This window comes from Gobio gobio (assembly GCF_949357685.1).
Source record: "Gobio gobio genome assembly, chromosome: 22".
Lineage (NCBI taxonomy): Eukaryota > Metazoa > Chordata > Actinopteri > Cypriniformes > Gobionidae > Gobio > Gobio gobio.
In genome coordinates, this window is record NC_137118.1 from 30,127,270 (window position 1) to 30,149,262 (window position 21,993).

General features: G+C 37.5%; 1 protein-coding gene across 3 annotated transcripts in view; it reads right to left on the reverse strand.

Moving 5' to 3' along the window:
- Window positions 1–209: 209 nt before the first annotated feature.
- Window positions 210–21,993, reverse strand: part of apbb1 (amyloid beta (A4) precursor protein-binding, family B, member 1 (Fe65)) — a 97,120-nt gene continuing 75,336 nt past the window's right edge. For all 3 annotated transcript variants that reach the window (XM_079805384.1, XM_079805383.1, XM_079805385.1), the window contains exons 9-14: window positions 14,085–14,199; window positions 7,283–7,355; window positions 6,989–7,069; window positions 6,650–6,765; window positions 6,347–6,523; window positions 210–2,346 (exon numbers count right to left, since the gene is read on the reverse strand). In XM_079805384.1, the coding sequence (XP_079661510.1) occupies window positions 2,182–2,346; window positions 6,347–6,523; window positions 6,650–6,765; window positions 6,989–7,069; window positions 7,283–7,355; window positions 14,085–14,199 (727 nt within the window). In that variant the 3' untranslated portion in view covers window positions 210–2,181. The remainder of the gene's footprint in view (window positions 2,347–6,346; window positions 6,524–6,649; window positions 6,766–6,988; window positions 7,070–7,282; window positions 7,356–14,084; window positions 14,200–21,993) is intronic.

Genomic DNA, 21,993 nt, shown 5'->3' on the forward strand with positions numbered 1-21,993 from the left:
CTCTTTAGACTTATAGTAAATGTGTTAATAATGCATATTCACGCTTTGATAATTCAAAAGTATAATTGGATATGATGACATTGAATTGGAATTGAAATTGGATAATTATTCCAATGAAAGCAAAAGGAAACTTATGTGGGGGTTACCGTTTCCACATGAAAAAATACTAAGTGCTCGACACCCCTGGCTTTAAAAACAATACAGTTAAATAAAGAATGAATACATTTTTTATTTAAATTATTTCATCCAGTCACATATGTATCTATATAACAATTAATTTACATTTTAAAAAATCAGTTCTCAACTTTCATTACAAATGTAACAGTTAAAACATTCTACATAAGTGTTTACATAAGAGTTTACAGGATTGATCCTTTAATTTTAGTATCTAAAACTAGCCTTATTTTGAAAAGTAAATGCATTTGAGGCATTTCTACCATGTTACCAATAAGTGAAGATGTATGCATAAAGTAACATTTCCTTGCTTTACAAGAAACAGCTTGTGATTTTATAGCTGTGCTTTAGGCTCACAAAGTATCCTCATGATATTTAAGTGAAAATAATATTTAATAATATTTAAATGTATGCTTATTCTACAGTAAAGTTTTTTTTCAAGAGCGTTAATAAAAAAATTACAATTACATTGTCTTGACTTGCACAAAAAATGTTAGAGTAAAAAGGGCCAAGATTTACATTCAGATACACAAATCCGATTAAACACTCAAGTGCATTCAAACATTTCCTTTAACAACAGGTGTAATTGGACATGAAATGAGTGAAAACGGACGAAAAACTGAGCTGTCTGGCACTATTACTGTATTAAGTCACTATGTACATTTACCAGAATTAACAACATATTTATGAGTTCTTACACATTCTTAAAAGTTTAAGACATGGCAATATGTTACAATGTGGATTTGAAAGAAATAATGTCTATATAAAGCAAGACCACTATCGTTGCAAAGCATTTAATATATATTTCCAAAGATTGTTTCCAATACACAACATGTAAATATGTGCAGATAATCAGTTGACTTCAACATACAAATTAAAATTGTGACAAGGAACGATTTCAGTGACAAACCAGTATGTACTGTAGAAACTGGACAGGGACAAATGCAGAAAGCACCCTCTAGAGAAGCAGCGTATGACACATCCTCTGTTCAAACACGCTATGCTGAAATTTTAATAAAGTTACAAGATAATTAAAAAAGGTGCTCATTTAAAGCAGGCTTTCTAATGAGCAAATCCACTTGGAAGACTAGGATGTTAATGCTATTTCACAAATGAACAAAATTGTCAAATTCACAAACTGACAGAGTGGGTAAATGTGAAGTAATGTTCAATATAATTTAATTGGGTTAATTTTTTTATAACAAAAATCACTATCAGCAAATGTAATGGAAGAAATGAAAAGGCTTTGTGACTTGCAGTCAGCAAGGCAAGTCAAATAAAATGTGAAACAGCACCTTTTTTCCATAAAGTGAAAGTCACTGTAATCAAATGTTGTTTCAACATTGATATTTTTTGTAAAATATCTTGTTTTCCACAGAAGAAAGAAAGGCATACAGGTTTGGAACATCATGAGGTTGAGCGAATGATGACAGAATTTTCGTTTCAAGGTTATCAGCACACACGTTACAAGGTCTGGGTTTGCTATTGATTTCAGTCCTGGTTCTGTCCCTGCATTGAGGTTGGGAAAGAATAAATTCTTTAGGAGAAAAAAAAAAAAAAAGCAGTCAAAGCTAGCACAATATGCGTCAACACAGAGCCACAGGAAGAACAACAAATAATAAATAAACACATTGCATAGTATATAAGCTCCTTTTAGTGTTTTGTACACAATGTAGCATGCATAATGTTTAGTGTCTTTAGGGTGTGTAGTCCACATAACATCCACTACATTGAAAATCCAATCTTGGTAAGTCACATTCATACCCCATGTAGTGCTAAATCACTTTTACAGCACATCTGCTAACATAAAAAAAAGTGGAAAAAGCAAATGAAATGTGGTGTGCAATAATTGAATATCTATCAATGTAACTTGTGTGCCCTCTCGTTCATATTGCGTGCTAACTGTAGGAGGACAGCTGAAGTAACATGAATGACCCCTCTACTTTTAGGCCCATAAAACAAAAAACACAATTTTCAGAGAGCACTGCTGAGGGAACGTTTTCCTTCTTAGGGTGTCTGAGATCCAGATCTTTTGAAGCTACCCAGCAGACTCTGAACACCCTTCTTCACACTCGAGCCGACCCGGCGGGCGACAGAATCGGCAGGTGGGCCAGGCAGACAAGAGCTGCTACTGTTGGGAGGCCGAGCGTCCAAACACTTTTGATACCTCAGCTGTAAATGATGAAAGATATAATTTAAACTCATTTAAAAACATTTTAGAAGAACAGAAACATATTTAAACTTAAACTTAGCTATTTGATTATACAAACTCTGCACAGCCATGGCCAAAAGTATTGGCAGTGACATAAAATAAGTATTTGCTGCTTCAGTATTTGTATGCAGTATCAGATGCATTTTAATTAATTTCAAAAAGCTTCATTGGCCCCAAAAAAAAAAAAAACCCTCACAAAACTGAATTTCACAGTTTTGTGGCCCAGGCACAAAATGACCAACTAATAGGGATGTGCCTGAAACTGAATACTGAATTCAGAAAGGAAATAACACATTCTACAGAGCCCCTAAAAGGACATGGTGATGAAAACATATATATTTTAATGCTTTTGTGTTCTCTTGCAATTATATAGTTATTTGCGTATATAGTATGAAGTTATTTATATTGTATATAATTTGCGGGCATCAGGGAGCTGCTATGAATATGCGGGGTATTGAAATAGCTTTTGAATGTGCACTCACTTTTCACTTTCATGTTCGAATTTGCGATCACACATACACTGTGTATAGGTAGTGGTTGTACAGACCGCACATTTTACAAGATATTTGTCAAAAGACGTCAGTAGCCAAGTTTCCATCCACTTTTGTTTCGACAAAGTGAATATGCGTAAAACATTTTTTGCACATAGCACTGTAAAAAACACAACTTGAAAAAAGTTTAAATGACTGACTTTGTTGTGTTGGTTCAGCAAAAATCCACACACTGTAAAAAACACAACTTGAAAAAAGTTGAAAAGATTGATTTTGTTTTGAAAATCCACACTGTAAAAATCTCGTATAACAAAAAAAAAAATCTTAGTAATAATTTCCCCTAGTTTTTTCTTGTTGAATCAACTTTTGTGTCTATTGGAAACAGAAGTTCTTATTAAGAATAAACATGTTCAGATGTAGATTTTTTTGTGTGAAAATGTTTGGTCACCATTATGGTGATGAGTGTTTCCTTGAGTTGGGCAGTTTGACTCTTGGCATTTTATGTGAGTTTGTGGTCTTTGTGTTTACCGAAACACATACTTTGTAGCAAAGAAAACCAAATATGTTCAGGTGATCTAGATAAAAGCATTATAAAGGGGAATAGTTTACTACTTTTATTCCTGATCAAAAGTGATTATTTGTGAATAACATATATTTACCAACAAAACTTTTATGCAACAGATCAGTCATTCTGAATTTTAATTTTTTAATTTTTTATAGACACACGCACAGACATCAAGAATCACCATTTGAATCTCAACAATGGTGACATGTTTCATGCCACAATGCATGCTGGGAGCCATGATGTTGGCTCCCAGCATGCATTGCAGCATAACGCACCTCACCATTGTTGAGATTCATATGCTGATTCTTGATATCTGTGTGTGTCAAAATACTTTTATCTCCGTAATGTATTTTAAATTCAGAATGTCTGATCTGCTACAACAAAGTTTTTCTGGTAAAATATTATTAAAAAAATAAAAAAAATCACTTTTGGTCAGAAATAAGATTATTGATTTATTTGAGTTTATGAGGCTGAAAACTTGATAATCTTGGTTTCTTTCTTAACAACAAATTGTGTGTTTTGCTAAACACGGTTACAAAGACCACAAACTCACACAAAGAGTCAAACTGCTCAACCAACGGAAACACTCATCGGCAAAATGGTGATGACCAAATGATTTTCAACATCTAAACCTGTTAATTCTTAAGAACTTCTGTTTCCAATGGACATTTTTTGAATTGGCTAAACTACAGAAGATTTGTTACAGAATAGTTGCATTTCTCCAGAAAACAAATAATGTCAAGTTGACTCAACTAAAAAAATGTTGTGTCACAGACAACTTATTTTCAGTTCGTATAACTGTTATTTACAAAAGTTGAGCCAACAAGAAAAAGCTAGGGGAAATTAGTACTAAGATTTTTTGTTGTTGTACAACCTTAATTTTTTTTTACAGTGTACAGAGGTTGATTGTTTTGTAGTACATGTCAGCACAATTGTAGCACAAGTATTAAATGTATGTTACACCTCATAAAACAAACACAAGCAGGGTATCTGCAGGTTTCACCAAGTCAAATTTAAGACTTTTTAAGACCTTTTCAAGACCATTATTAATTAAATTTAAGACCTATATCATGCAATAAAAAAATAAAAAAAAACATACAAAAGGAAATTCAGAATCATAAAATAACTTGCAAAGCAAATTAATTTATTCAAATTGAACTAAGTATTAGTAAACTTGCACTTCCTCATAGCTCAATCCCACCAGGATTAATATACAAACACACTACCGGTCAAAAGTTTGAGAACGGTAAGAATTTTAAATGTTTTTACAGAAGTCTCTTCTCACCAAGGCTGCATTTATGTTATAAAAAATAGAAAAAAGCTGTAATATTGTGACAGTTCTGTTGTGAACTGATTTCTATGTGAATATATAGTAAAGTGTCATTTATTCCTGTGATCAAAGCTGAATTTATCATCATTACTAGCACAGTTCGTCGCTTAAACAGGCAGGTGACTGGCAAAAGGACTGATGATGTCTCATACAGGGCACCCAAAATTCAACCCTTAACAAGAACACTTTTCAGACAAACACCTAGTATAGATGACATTGTATCATACAATGCTCATAAATTTCTTCATATTGCGTTAGTAGCTGATAACACCAAATCAGTAAAATAATAAAAACTGCACTACGAACAATCTCCATGAATAGCCTGTTTTTGCACTTCCTGATTTTCCCTGCTTGAGAATTTCTGTCCAATGAATGGATGACCTTAGCACACGTGGTTTTGTTTAGAAATTTTGGTTAACTTGCAAAAAGGGCAGTATGGAAGCAAACCAAAAAACAAAAAAAAAATTAAACATTGTATTTGGTCCGGACCAAAACAAGTGAATGAGTGGATCTTTCCTGGCGTGAATTCACCCTAAGAATTTCAAGGAGAGAGGTTCAACTGCAGTGAAGAACCCCTCAGGATGTCCCAGAGTGTGCAGCAAGCATGAGCAAGTATCTCCTCATGAGCTGCCGCTACAGAATCATGTCACCACCAGTGTCACCATCTGTGCATTTTCCAGCATGATGGGACACATGTCCCAAGGCAAGAGTGATAATAAAGTTGCTCGGATATTGATCATTACATGAAATAGAGAACTTGTGATCAGTCCACAAAAGGTGAGTGAACAAGCTGAAGAACTCAGAGCACTAATAATGCAAGAATGGATCATGAGGGGTCAACACTGTAAATATTGACTCTTTGCATATACTGAATATTTTTGCCAATAAAAGCCTTTAAAACTTATGAAATTCTTATCATTGTTTTCCAGTATAGGCCTACTGCTACAAATAATCTACAAAACTGAAGCAGAAAACTTTGCAAAACAAAACATACAGTATGTCAATAAATTAGGCCTAATCTTTTAGCCACGAATGTATACAGTATATCATCTAATTTATACTATTAAAACGGAAGTGTGTAATTTCAGTGATGCCAAACACCACTGGTTCATTGAATAAGCACATGTGAATTCAGTTATTTTGGGTTCATTCCCCAGATCAAGGATATGACATCAGAAGACGTAGAATACAGAGCAAAAATCATATGGACTAATTTATAATACTGTTACGGTGCTTATGTTGTGGAGCTGCCTGCTTTCATTGTATGGAAAGTGTGAACAATGCAAAACTTCTCCTGTGTTCCACCTTCACAGAACCTTGATTTTTGGGTGAACAATCCCTTTAACATAATCAAAAAAAAAACATCCATTTGCTTAAACTAAAAAAACTAAACTAAAACTACGCATTAACTAAAAATGTGATGTACTATGTGCAACACCATGAACTACCTGATCTTTTACATGTGAGGTGAAGAATTAATTTCATTTATAGTAAATGAGATGATTTTGATCAAATGATGTGTTAAAATTGTACTGTATTTGATTAAATAAGTCATGTTCTAGACATATCCTTACCATGCAGGCAGCCTGTACGGCCTCACTTAGACTGGCTGCATTAGGATCACACCAGAACATGTGACAGATAAAGTCTCCAGGTCCCTCTGCCATGATGAAAGCAAATGTGTGCACATCCTTCCCGACTCCCATAAACGACAAGAAACGCACGCGACACTCTGAAAGAACTTCCTCTGTCTGTGTTTTTTGACATTGAGAGGTGTAATATCAGTACAGTGATTCATCCAAGCAGATTTTTATATTACAGCATTACGTATTACATATGATACTGAGTACTGGAAGATTGTCAAACACAAACTTGACCTCAGAAGTTAGAATGGTGAGTGTAGCGGACGCCACGTTCACAGTCACAGCTGTCCAATCCTCATTGTCTTTGTTGATGAGGGCCGTTTCCAATGCTACATTAATAACATCCATGCCTTCAGGAGACACATACCAAAACAACAACTCTGATTTCAGGCAGCTAAATTTGATTTGAACATGACAATAAATATGTTATTTGGAGTGCTTAGAGGTGATGACATAGCCACATAAAAACATGCGTCAAACAAATCGGATAGTTTTGGTGCGAAAAAACAAAACAAGCATGCATTTTGTATATAATAGCATGAGTAAGGCGTTAAGGAACATAGGGCATCCTACCAACTGGCTTTGTCACTGACACACGACCCAAATACCGAACCTGGAAGCGCTGGACCAGCTCGTTCTTGGGAGCTGGGAACTCTGGAAGAGAAAAGATCAGAGTCAGTCATAGCAGTATTACAATATTCAGTAAAAAAGGTGAGAGAAAAATATCTGATGTAAATATATATATATATAAAAAAAAGTGTAGTCAAACCCAACACTTTAACAGTGTTAAATACTGTATAACATTTAGATCCGCACTAGAGATCATCCACAAAACAAAAGCTAAATTCAGCATATCTAACATTTTACCCTGGAAAGGGATGTCCCTAAGTCTGAAGGGGTCAGTGTTTAGTCTGCTGGAAGACTTCCTCTGGGCCATGATCTGGATAAATACACAAATAAAAGCAAACTATTAACAAAAAAAGCACATGGATATTACTGCATTACCAGTCATGAGTGGGATGATTGCACGTTGTGGTCTCGATCTACAAATTGATCTCATAGCGTAAGCCACACAAATGCAAATAGAAGTAGTGACACTTGTGTATAGAGGGTATTAAAGTTTGAAATAGCTATATCGCTTACATCGCGTGTATGATGTCAAAAAGAGTTAAGTGCAATGTGTCATGCAAAAAAAGATCTCAATGTACACTTGCGCTGACTGACACACCCAAAGACAGCACTTTCTCAGACAGCATGCAATCCTGAATTAATTTCTCTTTTGTGGCTTATAGCGCTTAAATGGTCAAGTACACACACAATTATGAAAATTCACACATCGTCACATCACACACCTGCAGCGCTTCTGTGTGAACAGAGAACAACAGAATAAAATCATATATAAAAATATAGCTGCAAGCAGCAATACCGGGGCCAAGCGCAAAGAAGAAGACAAGACATGCCAAAAATGCTGGCAATGTCAGATCAACGGCAGCAATGAGCAATTAAAGACCTATTAAGGTGATTTTAGGCAAAATAGCTTTAAAATGATAAATACAGTCAATAATAATGATTTAATGATTTATCACTTTCAACCAATAGGTGGCACAGTTACGAAATTGATTTGGTGTGGTCAGAATAAGGGAACAATGACACATGCAAAGATTGGTGTCAATATATCAAAGCAGAGTGTCAATATAGTGGCAATATGTCATTGCAGAGATATAGCCTCTAGAGGCCTTTTCATTATAAGTATGGACCACATGGCGGTGCTGTTTTGAAACCGTTTAAGCAGCTTAAAGGCATGGTGCTGATGGCCAATTTCAAGTTTCGTAATGATACACCAATTCATTTGTGAAGCATAGCATTTTATATCATAAAACTGCATTGTAGTCAATGGGAATTTCATGTTTTGTTCTATTATAGCGCCACCAAGTGGCACAATCCTATCATTTTTTTATGTGTCCTTGGAGTGAGCCCATACATGTCTGTGTCAATTTTGGTGAAAATATCTTGTTTAGTTTTGGAGTTATATACATTTATATGAAAAAACACATGAAAAATGACTGACACCTGACTTTGATTGGATTTTACACCCCCTTACTATCAATATTTTGACATTTGGGCATTATTGTATAGCTATCGACCTATGTTTCCGAACTTCTGATGCTGGTTTCGTCTCGATCGGACTAGCGGTTTCGAAGATATCAGCTAATGTTTTTAAAGTGCTAAATTACAACGCTGCACAAATAATACGCCGAAACCTGGCAAGTCTGGTATCGTTGGACTCGGCGAGGATTCAGGAGACAAAAAAAGTTACTCTCATGAAAATAAGTCAATCTCACCTAAAGTTATAAGCATTTGAAAAAAAAAATTCTCCACTAGGTGGCGCTGTTTCGAAACTTCTTGGGCTCATTCAGGGCACCGTGTTGATGACCCAAACCGAGTTTCGTAACAATCCGTTCATGTGTTCATAAAATACAGCATTTTAGCACATAATTCAAAATGGGCGACAGCCAAAATGGCCGATATGGTAAAATTGAATATCAGACGACTCGGCATGCCGTCCTGAATGTAACGAGACCACTTTTATGATTTTTGGACAAACAGTTCAGAAGTTATAAGCAAAAATAGCCATTTTTCGTATCTCTGGACCAGTAGGTGGCGTTGCGCCGAAACGCTGCATGTTGCCTCAAGTCATGCTTGTGATGACATGTACCAAGTTTGGTTTGAATACGATAAAGCGTTGCGGAGATATTGCCTTAAGTGTGTTTTTGCAACCGCTACGTAAAATTTGTTTGCGCGTTTATCGCAAATGATTTGACGAATCAACTTGATTTGCAAGATTTTTTGTCAGCATGGTCTTTTTTGTTTCTAGCCCTTATGGTTCAAAAGTTATTAGCATAAACATGAGTCAAATTTTGGACTGATGGTGGCGCTAGAGGGATTGAGTTAGAGACTCCAAACTTGCTATGGAGACACTTGAGACCGTCCTCTATAAGTGTGCCGAATTTCATAACTTTTTACCATACGGTTCTATGGGCTGCCATAGACTTCGTGGCGGAAGAAGAAGAAGATGAATAATAAATATAGCTGCAAGCAGCAATACCGGGGCCAAGCGCAAAGAAGAAGACATGACATGCCAAAATGGCTGGCAGTGTCAGATCAACTGGAGCAATGAGCAATTAATCACGTTTTAAGATGATTTTAAGCAAAAGGCTGAAAATGCATTGTAGTCTGAGAGTGTCAGACCAACTGCAACAATTAACAATTATACAGTTTAAGAAGATTAGGCAAAATGGCTGAAATATCATATATTGAGTCACTGATAATGTAAGTTAATGGTTTATCACTTTTGACCAATAGGTGGCACAGATACGAAATTGATGTGGTGTGGTCAGAATAAGGGAACAATGACACATGCAAAGTTTGATGCCAATATGTCAAAGCATTGCAGAGATACAGCCTCAAGAGTAATTTTGGCATAATGGCTCAACTTCGTCGCTGCGGTTTACAAAAACGGTTTCATCTATTGATGCAAAATCCCTAACTTTTTGTTGACACAGTCTGAAGATGATACGATTCGATTTTGGTAGAAATTGGACAAACGGTCTAGGATGAGTTTGAAAAAGTAGGTTTTGATCAAATAAGAACATTGAGGACAGGATGTTTGACCAAATATGGAAAAATTAGTATCTCTGTTCTCGGCATGAGCCAATGACTGTATTATGACCAGTTTCATTAAACTAGGCTAATTTAATCAAAAGTTATTAGCATGTTTGTAAATTTTGTTATAACCTCTGACCACAAGGTGGCACTGCCCCAAAACGTTTTGAGTACCTTCAAAGCATGGTGTGGAAGACATGATTTTTGGACAAACAGTTCAAAAGTTATAAGCAAAAATAGCCATTTTTTGTATCTCCGGACCAGTAGGTGGCGCTGCGCCGAAACGCTGCATGTTGCTTCAGGTCATGCTTGTGATGACATATACCAAGATTGGTTTGAATACGATAAAGCGTTGTGGAGATATAGGCTTATGAGTGTTTTTGCAACCGCTACGCAAAATTTGTGTGCGCGTTTATCGAAAACGATTTGACAAATCAACTTGATTTGCAAGATTTTTTGTCAGCATGGTCTGAAGATGATCTGGTTCAATTTTCGTGCAAATCGGACAAACCGTCTAGGACGAGTTCGTAAAAGTAGGTTTTTTGGAAAATTAAAAATGGCGGGGAAATTATCATGACCGAAAATGACATCATAGGTTGCAATTGAATCGGCATGAGCCAATGACTCTATTATGACCAGTTTCAATATACTAGGCTAATTTAATCAAAAGTTATTAGCATTTTTGTCAAGTTTGTTATATCTTTTGACCACAAGGTGGCACTGCCCGAAAACGTTTTGAGTACCTTCAGGGCATAGCAAGGAAGTCACATACCGAGTTTAGTAACAATATACTAATGCATTTGTAAAATATAGCATTTTTTGACAAAATTCAAAATGGCCGACAGCCAAAATGGCCGATATGGTAAAATTGAATATCAGACGACTCGGCATGCCGTCCTGAATGTAACGAGACCACTTTTATGATTTTTGGACAAACAGTTCAGAAGTTATAAGCAAAAATAGAAATTTTTCGTATCTCCGGACCAGTAGGTGGCGCTGCGCCGGCTGCGCCGAAACGCTGGATGTTGCCTCAAGTCATGCTTGTGATGACATGTACCAAGTTTGGTTTGAATACGATAAAGCGTTGCGGAGATATTGCCTTAAGAGTGTTTTTGCAACCGCTACGTAAAATTTGTTTGCGCGTTTATCGCAAATGATTTGACGAATCAACTTGATTTGCAAGATTTTTTGTCAACAAGGTCTGAAGATGATCTGGTTCAATTTTCGTGCAAATCGGATGAACCGTCTAGGACGAGTTCGTAAAAGTAGGTTTTTCGGAAAATTCAAAATGGCGGGAAAATTTTTATGACGGAAAATGACGTCATAGGGTGCAATCGAATCGTCTTGAGCCAAGGAATCAGAGGAAAAAAGAAAAAAATTTTGTTTCTAGCCCTTATGGTTCAAAAGTTATTAGCATAAACATGAGTCAAATTTTGGACTGATGGTGGCGCTAGAGGGATTGAGTTTGAGACTCCAAATTTGCTACGGTGACATTTCAGACTGTCCTCTATTAGTGTGCCAAATTTCACAACTTTTTACCATACGGTTATATGGGCTGCCATAGACTTCGTGGCGGAAGAAGAAGAAGAAGAAGAAGAAGAAGAAGAAGAAGAAGAAGAAGAAGAAGAAGAAGAAGAAGAAGAAGAAGAAGAAGAAGAAGAAGAAGAAGAAGAAGAAGAAGAAGAAGAAGAAGAAGAAGAAGAAGAAGAAGAAGAAGAAGAAGAAGAAGAAGAAGAAGAAGAAGAAGAAGAAGAAGAAGAAGAAGAAGAAGAAGAAGAAGAAGAAGAAGAAGAAGAAGAAGAAGAAGAAGAAGAAGAAGAAGAAGAAGAAGAAGAAGAAGAAGAAGAAGAAGAAGAAGAAGAAGAAGAAGAAGAAGAAGAAGAAGAAGAAGAAGAAGAAGAAGAAGAAGAAGAAGAAGAAGAAGAAGAAGAAGAAGAAGAAGAAGAAGAAGAAGAAGAAGAAGAAGAAGAAGAAGAAGAATAATAATAAGAACGGGAACGGTTTCAATAGGTGCCTTCGCACCTTCGGTGCTTGGCCCCTAATAATAATAATAATAGGAACGGGAACGGTTTCAATAGGTGCCTTCGCACCTTCGGTGCTTGGCCCCTAAAAAGGAATAAATACACAAAATATATTTCTCTTAAATAATTAACAGATTGACAAAAACTATGCAACAAGTATTAGGCTATATGCTGGGTTTTGGTTCATTTTTGTCACACACTCCAAAAAAGGAAACAGAGATGGCAGAAAGCATCATCCTGTTTTTCTTTATTTTTACAAAAGCACAATGTCTGTTTTTATTGTGAGTGTACACAAATAAAAGTAAACCCTTTACGGTTTCAGATGATGGCTTAAGTATGGCTTACTGACATAAATGACAAGTTATGTCAGGAATAAATAATCTACTCATTTTACCATTTGCCATAATGTTTTTTTTTAAAACAGCACATTAACTTCATAAAAATTGATGACACACACAAGTAAATGTCAAGTTGATAAGTAAATGTCCCACTTTTGCTTAAAGGAACACTCCACCGTTTTTAGAAATAGGGCTTATTCAACATCTTTCCTACATTTAGATATGTGGGCAAATGCATTTTTGTCTCCGTGCATGCATTATTTTAGTTTGGCAGGGTCGTTAAGCTTAGCTTAGCATAATGAATGGAATCCTATGTTGCCAGCTAGCATGTCCCGAGTAAAAGTGATCCAAAAAACCCCCCCACCTAATTACTTCCTGTGGCCTGCGTATTCACAACGAATACAAATAGCGATGCCGATTAAGACTAGGCGATTTCCTAGGCAGATATTAATTTGGGACTATATTAGGGTGAAGCACAGGCGAAGCACTGCTACTTGGGCTCAGAGATATCACGCAACACATGAAATCCCCAAACTTGTGTCAACATACACTTCTTTAAAGTGAATTTCGTTTTCTATAAATTGTATTTTAATTTTGATCAAGGTTTCATCTAATTGCCTGTATATTTAATAAATAAGAAGCAAACCAAGAACGCTAGGAATGGATTGACGTGCGTAATGATCCCACTGGCCATGTTTCCGCTGCCTTTGAGTAAGGCTGAAACTATAGTGTCTTTCTGTTTTTAATCAATTTCTTGAATATATGTCTTAATTACAGTAGGCCTATAGATAGTTATGATATTTGCTAATCATTAGTGATCCATGGCACCTGCCATGGCTGTTAAGAACGGTAGGCTACATCAATAAATTAAAACAATTTCGTGCTATGGGCAGAGCCACTGATACAGGCAGCGGATGTGCCTATTTTACGCTGAGCTTGCTTCTGCTTTTCAAATAAGTGTGACAAAGGCATTGGGCTAAATTAATTCTCTAATGTGGATACAGACATATTTTATACACATCACTTTACAACACATGTCCTTATTAGGAGAAAATATATGTTGTTTTAACAAGAAAAATGTAGTTTTAACAACATAACATCTCGTTATTACGACATAATTGAGTGGAAAAAATAATATGTATGTGGCAGTAATGTGTCACCATACAGTATAACCGCTGGGACAGGAAAGGACAGAAAAGCGGTTTTCTGAGGTGAGAGATTTTGTATTTTGTAACAAGCTACGACTTCCGGTTATGGAGCGGTACTGAGAAGACGTGAGTTAACGACCCTCCTACACTGTTCGAGTAATAATCCTTCAAATCACTTAAAACTTTATCACATCTTTTGGTAACTAATGATATATGATATATGGACCAAGTTTTCAGACCCCACTTAAGGGGGCGCTGTCGAGCCCCCCTGCCACGCCCGGGTACCAGCTTCAGCCCGGCTCTGATGGCCGCGCATTCCGGCGCGTGTGCAAAGTTTCAAGAGTTTTTCGAGCATGTTAAGTGCCCCTAAAGTACCAGGGAAGTCGATCTCAATAAATCTAGGATATTTTGCATGCAACAGCAGAGTGCACAGCATCTTCAATGTTTACACAAGAACAAGAATATGAATATTTTCAGCAATCAGCTAAGATGTTCTTACCTTAGAGCAGATGTCATGCATGCTTGTGGCGATGTTTTTTGCAGGGGTGTCACACCGAAATACATGACACTTGAGCACATGAGTCAACTTGTCTCGGGCCACATATGCAAAGTCCCTGCAATAAGAGACAAGAGACACACCTAAACAGCTGCATGTATTCATATCACAATTCATCCATGCACCCATAAATGTAATAAATGTCTCGGCTACGTATGTAACCGAGTAGGGAATGAGACGCTGCATCAGTAGCTGTCTCATTCCCTGGCTGTCTGAAGCCTGCATAGAATCACGCCAATGGTACTAGGCCTCTCTACTAAGGTGTTGCTTTACTGATGCCTTTTAAGAATATGGTCATGCTAATATAGATGGATTTCCTACTAAGGAAACCAATCAGAGGCTGTAATTTATTCACAGCTGCATAGTGCCGTACTGTCATTCACGGTCATGTCCACTGGTGCATATTCAGTTCATTCCATTAGAAGCTCAACTTCCATAGCAATTCATTGAAAACACTTGCTTTGCTTCGCTCCTTTATGAATGCCCAGGCGGCCGTGCACATTTTACTTTCGTTTTAGAATAAGCGATTTAAAAGCCCCCGTTGGTGAGAGAGAGAATATCCACAAAATAAAAATCAGAAGTTTTTATAGAGGAACTCTGTAAGGTTAACTGAACCGAGGTGATGCAGTGTGAAGATGGTTTGGGATAGGTTTAAGATACTTTTTTTTAACAATACTGAATAACGTGGCACAATACTGAATAACGTGGCAGAGATCAGAATCAACCTGAACCTTGGATGACAGATCTTTACATTTATATTAAAGGTAATTAAGGAACGTAATTATTGTTTTAAAGGTATTTAAAAGGGATAGAAATGATTAAAATTGAGGAATTTAAATCTAAAAGAAACTAGGTAAGAGATAAATGAGGCTAAGGAAACCTTTTTTAAGGACAAGATTTGTGAACTGAACAGAATACTCAAACTATGGAGGGTTATGAATGATTTAGGGTATAGGAAGAAAGACCAAGGCTAAAGGCTCTTTTTACTACTGCTGCTGAAAAAATGGTTAATAAGCTTCCAGTACGAACTGGGATTTTTAATAATTAATTAGTTAAGGAGAATTATGCAAAATGTGGGGTTATTCAGGGGGGTTTTTCATTTACTAAAGTAAATGAGAGTAATGTTTTCAAAAAGTTAATTGAACTCAAAAGTGGTAAAGTGACAGGACTAGATAATATTCCAGCGAAGCATATTAAGGATTCAGCTAAAGTTATTACCCCTATGGTAACTCGTATTATAAATCTCTCAATTACACAAGGATAGGTTCCCGGGGAGTTAAAAAAGCAAGAGTTATTCCCATTTTTAAGAAAGGTTGTATGTTAGAGTTTAATAATTATAGGCCGGTTTCAATCCTGAGTGTTTTATCAAAAGTGATGGAAAAATGATGATCAGGTTGAAGACTATACAGTGAGGAAAATAAGTATTTGAACACCCTGCTATTTTGCAAGTTCTCCCACTTAGAAATCATGGAGGGGTCTGAAATTGTCATCGTAGGTGCATGCCCACTGTGAGAGACATAATCTAAAAAAAAAAATCCAGAAATCACAATGTATGATTTTTTAACTATTTATTTGTATGATACAGCTGCAAATAAGTATTTGAACACCTGTCTATCAGCTAGAATTCTGACCCTCAAAGACCTGTTAGTCTGCCTTTAAAATGTCCACCTCCACTCCATTTATTATCCTAAATTAGATGCACCTGTTTGAGGTCGTTAGCTGCATAAAGACACCTGTCCACCCCATACAATCAGTAAGAATGCAACTACTAACCAAAGAGCTGTCCAAAGACACTAGAGACAAAATTGTACACCTCCACAAGGCTGGAAAGGGCAACGGGGAAATTGCCAAGCAGCTTGGTGAAAAAAGGTCCACTGTTGGAGCAATCATTAGAAAATGGAAGAAGCTAAACATGACTGTCAATCTCCCTCGGACTGGGGCTCCATGCAAGATCTCACCTCGTGGGGTCTCAATGATCCTAAGAAAGGTGAGAAATCAGCCCAGAACTACACGGGAGGAGCTGGTCAATGACCTGAAAAGAGCTGGGACCACCGTTTCCAAGGTTACTGTTGGTAATACACTAAGACGTCATGGTTTGAAATCATGCATGGCACAGAAGGTTCCCCTGCTTAAACCAGCACATGTCCAGGCCCGTCTTAAGTTTGCCAATGACCATTTGGATGATCCAGAGGAGTCATGGGAGAAAGTCATGTGGTCAGATGAGACCAAAATAGAACTTTTTGGTCATTTTCCACTAAACGTGTTTGGAGGAAGAAGAATGATGAGTACCATCCCAAGAACACCATCCCTACTGTGAAGCATGGGGGTGGTAGCATCATGCTTTGGGGGTGTTTTTCTGCACATGGGACAGGGCGACTGTACTGTATTAAGGAGAGGATGACCGGGGCCATGTATTGCGAGATTTTGGGGAACAACCTCCTTCCCTCAGTTAGAGCATTGAAGGCTGGGTCTTCCAACATGACAATGACCTGAAGCACACAGCCAGGATAACCAAGGAGTGGCTCTGTAAGAAGCATATCAAGGTTCTGGCGTGGCCTAGCCAGTCTCCAGACCTAAACCCAAAAGAGGATCTTTGGAGGGAGCTCAAACTCCGTGTTTCTCAGCGACAGGCCAGAAACCTGACTGATCTAGAGAAGATCTGTGAGGAGGAGTGGGCCAAAATCCCTCCTGCAGTGTGTGCAAACCTGGTGAAAAACTACAGGAAAAGTTTGACCTTTGTAATTGCAAACAAAGGCTACTGTACCAAATATTTACATTGATTTTCTCAGGTGTTCAAATACTTATTTGCAGCTGTATCATACTAATAAATTGTTAAAAAATCATACATTGTGATTTCTGGATTCTTTCTTTGTCTCTCACAGTGGACATACACCTACGATGACAATTTCAGACCCCTCCATAATTTCTAAGTGGGAGAACTTGCAAAATAGCAGGGTGTTCAAATACTTATTTTCCTCACTGTATATCTAATTTTAATATTGTATGTTTCAGTCTGGTTTTAGGAGGATGCACTCCACAGAGACAACAATATTGTTTCTAACAGATCATATAAGAAAAGAAATGGATAAAGGCAAATTAAGAGGGTTGGTGTTACTGGATTTGCAAAAAAGGTTTTGATACAATTGATCACAGTATTCTGCTTCTAAAAGTAAAAGCAATGGGGCTTAGTGATAAGTTACCTTTTACCTTGTAAATAGGTGTCAAATAGTGGATTTAAACGGGGTGCTTTCTGATTGTTTGCCAATTTCTTGTGGTGTTTCGCAGGGGAGTGTTTTAGGCCCATTATTTTTTTATAGTATATAATGACTTAAAAATTGTCTATTCTAATTAACTTTTTTTATATGCAGATGATGCAGCAATAATTGTTTTCCATGAAAGGAAAGGAAATGTGGAAATTGAGTTAAGTAGAGCGATTGAAAGGGTCTCTAAATGGTTTATTAATAATAAGCTTTTTTTTACACATGGGGAAAACTGAATCTATATTATTTGGTTCAGCTGCTAAATTGAAAAAATGAGATTAGAAATTAGAGGTAGAGGTATTGTTTATCTACAGGCATGCTAAACATGGTTCTGTGTGTGATTTGGCTACTAGTAAAGCCAATGTTTAGTGTTCGTTTTGGGTTAATAGTTCTTGCGACAGATATTTGGCTATAATCGTTCTAAAAATACAAAAGTAACAGTGCCATTCAGTAGCGATCACTATAGATCCACAGTCTTTACTCTTGAGGACTGAACAGGTTCTGCTCGATCATCTTCACTAAAATTGTCTGGGTCTGATTCGGGCTCAGATTGGTATGGTTTTATTGACGCCATTGTTTCAAATACTACCCAAAGCACAGCCTCCGGTAAAGGTAAGGGGCGTGACGTTTCCGACAAACGTGCACTAGACGGTTAGCAAATCATAACACACTGGGCCAGCTAACCAATTCCGAGCCCATAGCGTATTTTTGAGGGACTGGCTTCATACAACCCGGAAACCATCAGACCATTTTTACAAGGAGGGACAGAGCAGTGTAGAATAAAGGTCAAATATATGAAAAATAATGCAATTTTTTTTTAACGAAGCATGAACACATGTTACAGTGCACCCCACAAACACAATCAAGCCTTCGAAAGAATGTGTTTTACCACCCCTTTAAAAGGCGCTCCATTTTTAAAGCTTATTACAAGGACATACAAATTTCCCTACCCCAAGATCAGAGCAAAGGTTTGGATTTGCAGTTTCAGGAACTCAAAACCGACCTGGCTGATTTGTGTAGGGATAATTTGAAGCTAAGAGCTGAAATAGATTGTCTTCAGAGACAAAAAGCTTGCATTCTATCACCGAAAGCCAGGGAGCAGAGCTTAGAGGTGTGAAAACTGACACTCTGCAAACAGAACTGGCCCATACCCAAAGTGAATTGTTAGTACAGACAGAGAAGTTCAATTCTGAGTTGCTGAGTTAAGGTCAGCTCTGCTCAAAATTTCTGAGCCAGAATGAGTGAATCTGATCGAGTCAGGCAGCCCACTCACAGTCAACCTGAACCACAAAGTGTGCACCCTGCTCATTTGATTCAGCAGTAAGGGACCCCCTGTTGTCTAGCTTTGAACAGAGAAAGCATTATCAGGGCAGTAGTGATGTTACAGCCTCTAGTGGCCTAACTGTGAGCGCTAACCCTAGTCATCACCAAGGAGTAGTCTCTGACTCTCCTAAAACTATTCACTCCTTTCTAAAGCTTCCCAGCATGCTACCATCTAGCAACAGACTATCTGTGCTTAGGGACCCTATTCAACAGATAGATTTGGATGGAGAAAGTGATATCAGGACAGTAATGTCACAGCCTTTAGCGGTCTAACTGTGAGTGTTGACCGCAGTCATCACTCTAGAATAACTCCTGGTTTTCCTGAAATGATCCATTCCCTACCTAAGATTCCTAGCATGCTACCATCTAGCAACAGACTATCTGTACTTAGAGAACTAGCACAGGACATAGAGGTTTTTGATCCTGAGACGAAGACAAAGATGTTGATTTTGCCTTAACATGCCTCCCTGAGGCCACTATGGCAGATCAACACTTACTTCTGAGTAAGACAACAGCATAAGCATTCCATAATTTTATGGAGAGGAAGAGCCCTGCCATCTCTACCAATTACAATGAAATGTGTAAAACCCTTGTAGCAGAGTACACGCTGTACGAACACCCATCAGCCTCTCGTCTTTCAGCTTTTCAAATCAAGCAAGGCTGCCATGAGTCTCCTAGAGAGTACTATGAGCATTTAAGGAAGATTTATTTTGCTGGTAGGGATGACCCTAGGCCTAGGGCAGAGGAGGATGTCATGTTTAAGAGTTTGTTTGTTGGTAACCTTTATCCCAGGGTTAGGAAATCACCAGTCTTGTAAACACGACTGCATGTCTACAGGAGAATTGATGCAACTCGCCATGCAGGCTTGGGACAGCGGGAATGTAGGTACAGACAGAAATGGCAGACAGCCATGTGCTTCTGTGCTTGAATCTAGGCATGAATGTAAGATTCCCCTTTAGTTAGTAGAAGTGTCAGAACTTCACCAGAACAGTTTTGCCTCCCAATCAATCAATGTTCTCTGACATAAAAAAACATTACAAAAAACCTGCCAAATGACGTAGCGGGGGGCGCAGGAGATTAAAAAACAAGAACAACAACTGCCAAGTTAACTGACGTTGCATGGAAGATGGATCGGATTATAAAAGGCAAGTGAAAAGCAGTAGATGAGGTCTCTGACATATCCCAGTCAGATGCTGGTCATTCAAAAGCTAAATGCAGAAAATATGATGAGGGATATCTTGCTCTCGGCTTCACTGTTAATGTGGTTGGCGAGGAGGAGAGTCCCATGTGTGTCCAATGTCTTAAAATGCTGGTAGCAGACAGCATGAAACCTTCAAAATTAAGAAGACGCATTGAGACGGTACATCTGAATTATGTTCAAAAGCCACTTTTTTAAGCTCAGTTTTTTAAAAGAAAACTTGATCAATGTTGTGGGCAGCAAAGTCATTTGTAAAAGCCACTTCAGCAACAGCGAAAGTGCAACTGGCTTTGTACAACATTTCTTATTTCTTTGCACAATGCAAGAAATCACACACGATTGCAGAAGAATTGATTCTTCCCGCTGCCATAGATATGGTGTCAGTTATGCTTGATGAGGCGAGTGTCACGCAATTAAAGACTATCCCAGAGTATAATGATACAATATCAAGACAAATTTCTGATATTGCAAATGACGTGGAGGAACAGGTCCCGGCAACAGGTATGTTGTGTTAATTAATTTTTCGATTTAATATTGAAAGTTGAAAAATGAGAAAGCGAGAATTCGGCTTGATTTTATATTTTTAGATTCAGGGGTAGAAAATGGATAAATGCCTTGAATATTTGATTCCCACATGTGTGCGGGCATTAAACACCCCTTTCTTTGGTTGACATTGGTCAACCAAAGATCAACCCGTGCCACTTTCAGTTCTTCCACAGTTCCGTGCAGAATAACAGTCCTCTACTGCTGGATGGATTCTTTGACACAAATCGTGCTAGGCAGGGACTAGAAAGGGTTTTCTTCTCTATAGGTCAAGTCATCTTTATTTATATATAGCGCTTTTTACAATGCAAATTGTTTCAAAGCAGCTTCACAGTGTTAAACAGGAAAATAATGCAACAGAATTTGATTCGGCTGTACAGCCGCTCTGGAGAAAGCGGTGATGTCATCAACAATTTCAATTATCATTCAGTGACAATGTGGGCAGATCACTAATTTAGTTGATGTATTTAATTTAATTTAATTTAGTTTAGTAATTCAATTTATATGGATATTTAGTTGAACATTTTATGACAGTGGCAAGGAACCAAAACTCCATCAACTTTACAGGTCAGAGGTCACATTAGATCGAAATATTCGAAAGATCGGAGTCATCACGTCGGAGACTGCAGTTAACCTTGGGATAAACAGAGAGACTAACATTAGCGTAGATGCCATTCATTTTATGATGTAATGAGTACATAAGGTGTTATGGGAAGTGTTCCCAGTTCCGGCTGACCTAGTAAATGCAGCCTAACAATCATTTAATTGAATTTTTTTTTTTTTTTTTATGTGTATGCTATAGTAAAGAGATCTGTTTTTAGTCTAGATTTAAACTGACAGAGTGTGTCTGCTTCCCTTACAATGCTAAGAAGACTGTTCCAGAGTGTAGGTGCTAAAGGAAAAGGATCGACCGCCTGCAGTTGATTTTGATATTCTAGGTATTATCAACTGGCCAGAATTTTGTGACTGCAATAGACATGATGGAGTATAATGTGAGAATGTCTCTAAATGGCAATCCCAATGCGTCTTTTTCATTGTCTACATGGATATTAAAATCCAACAATTAGGACTTTATCTGCAGCCAGTACTAACTCGGATAGAAAATCAGCAAATTCTTTGGTAAAGTCTGTATTGTGCCCTGGTGGCCTGTATACAGTCGCCAACACAAATGTCAAACGGGATTTATCAATTACTCTACATAACGTTACATAAAGCGCCAAAACTTCAAAGGAATTATATTTGAAACTAGACTTCTGAGTAATACTGAAGATATTATTATAAATTACAGAAACACCTCCCCCTTTAACTTCCAGGCGCGGTTGTTGTTTAAAAGTAGTCCACTCCACAAGATTATTGTTATAAAGTAATATAGTCGTCAGGTTTTAGCCAGGTTTCTGTCAAACACAGCAAATCTGGATTATGATCTGTAATCATATCATTAATAGGGATGCACCGAAATGAAAATTCTTGTCCGAAGCCGAATAATAATAAAACACTTGGCCAAAGGCAACAGTAGATTTAGTCTCCT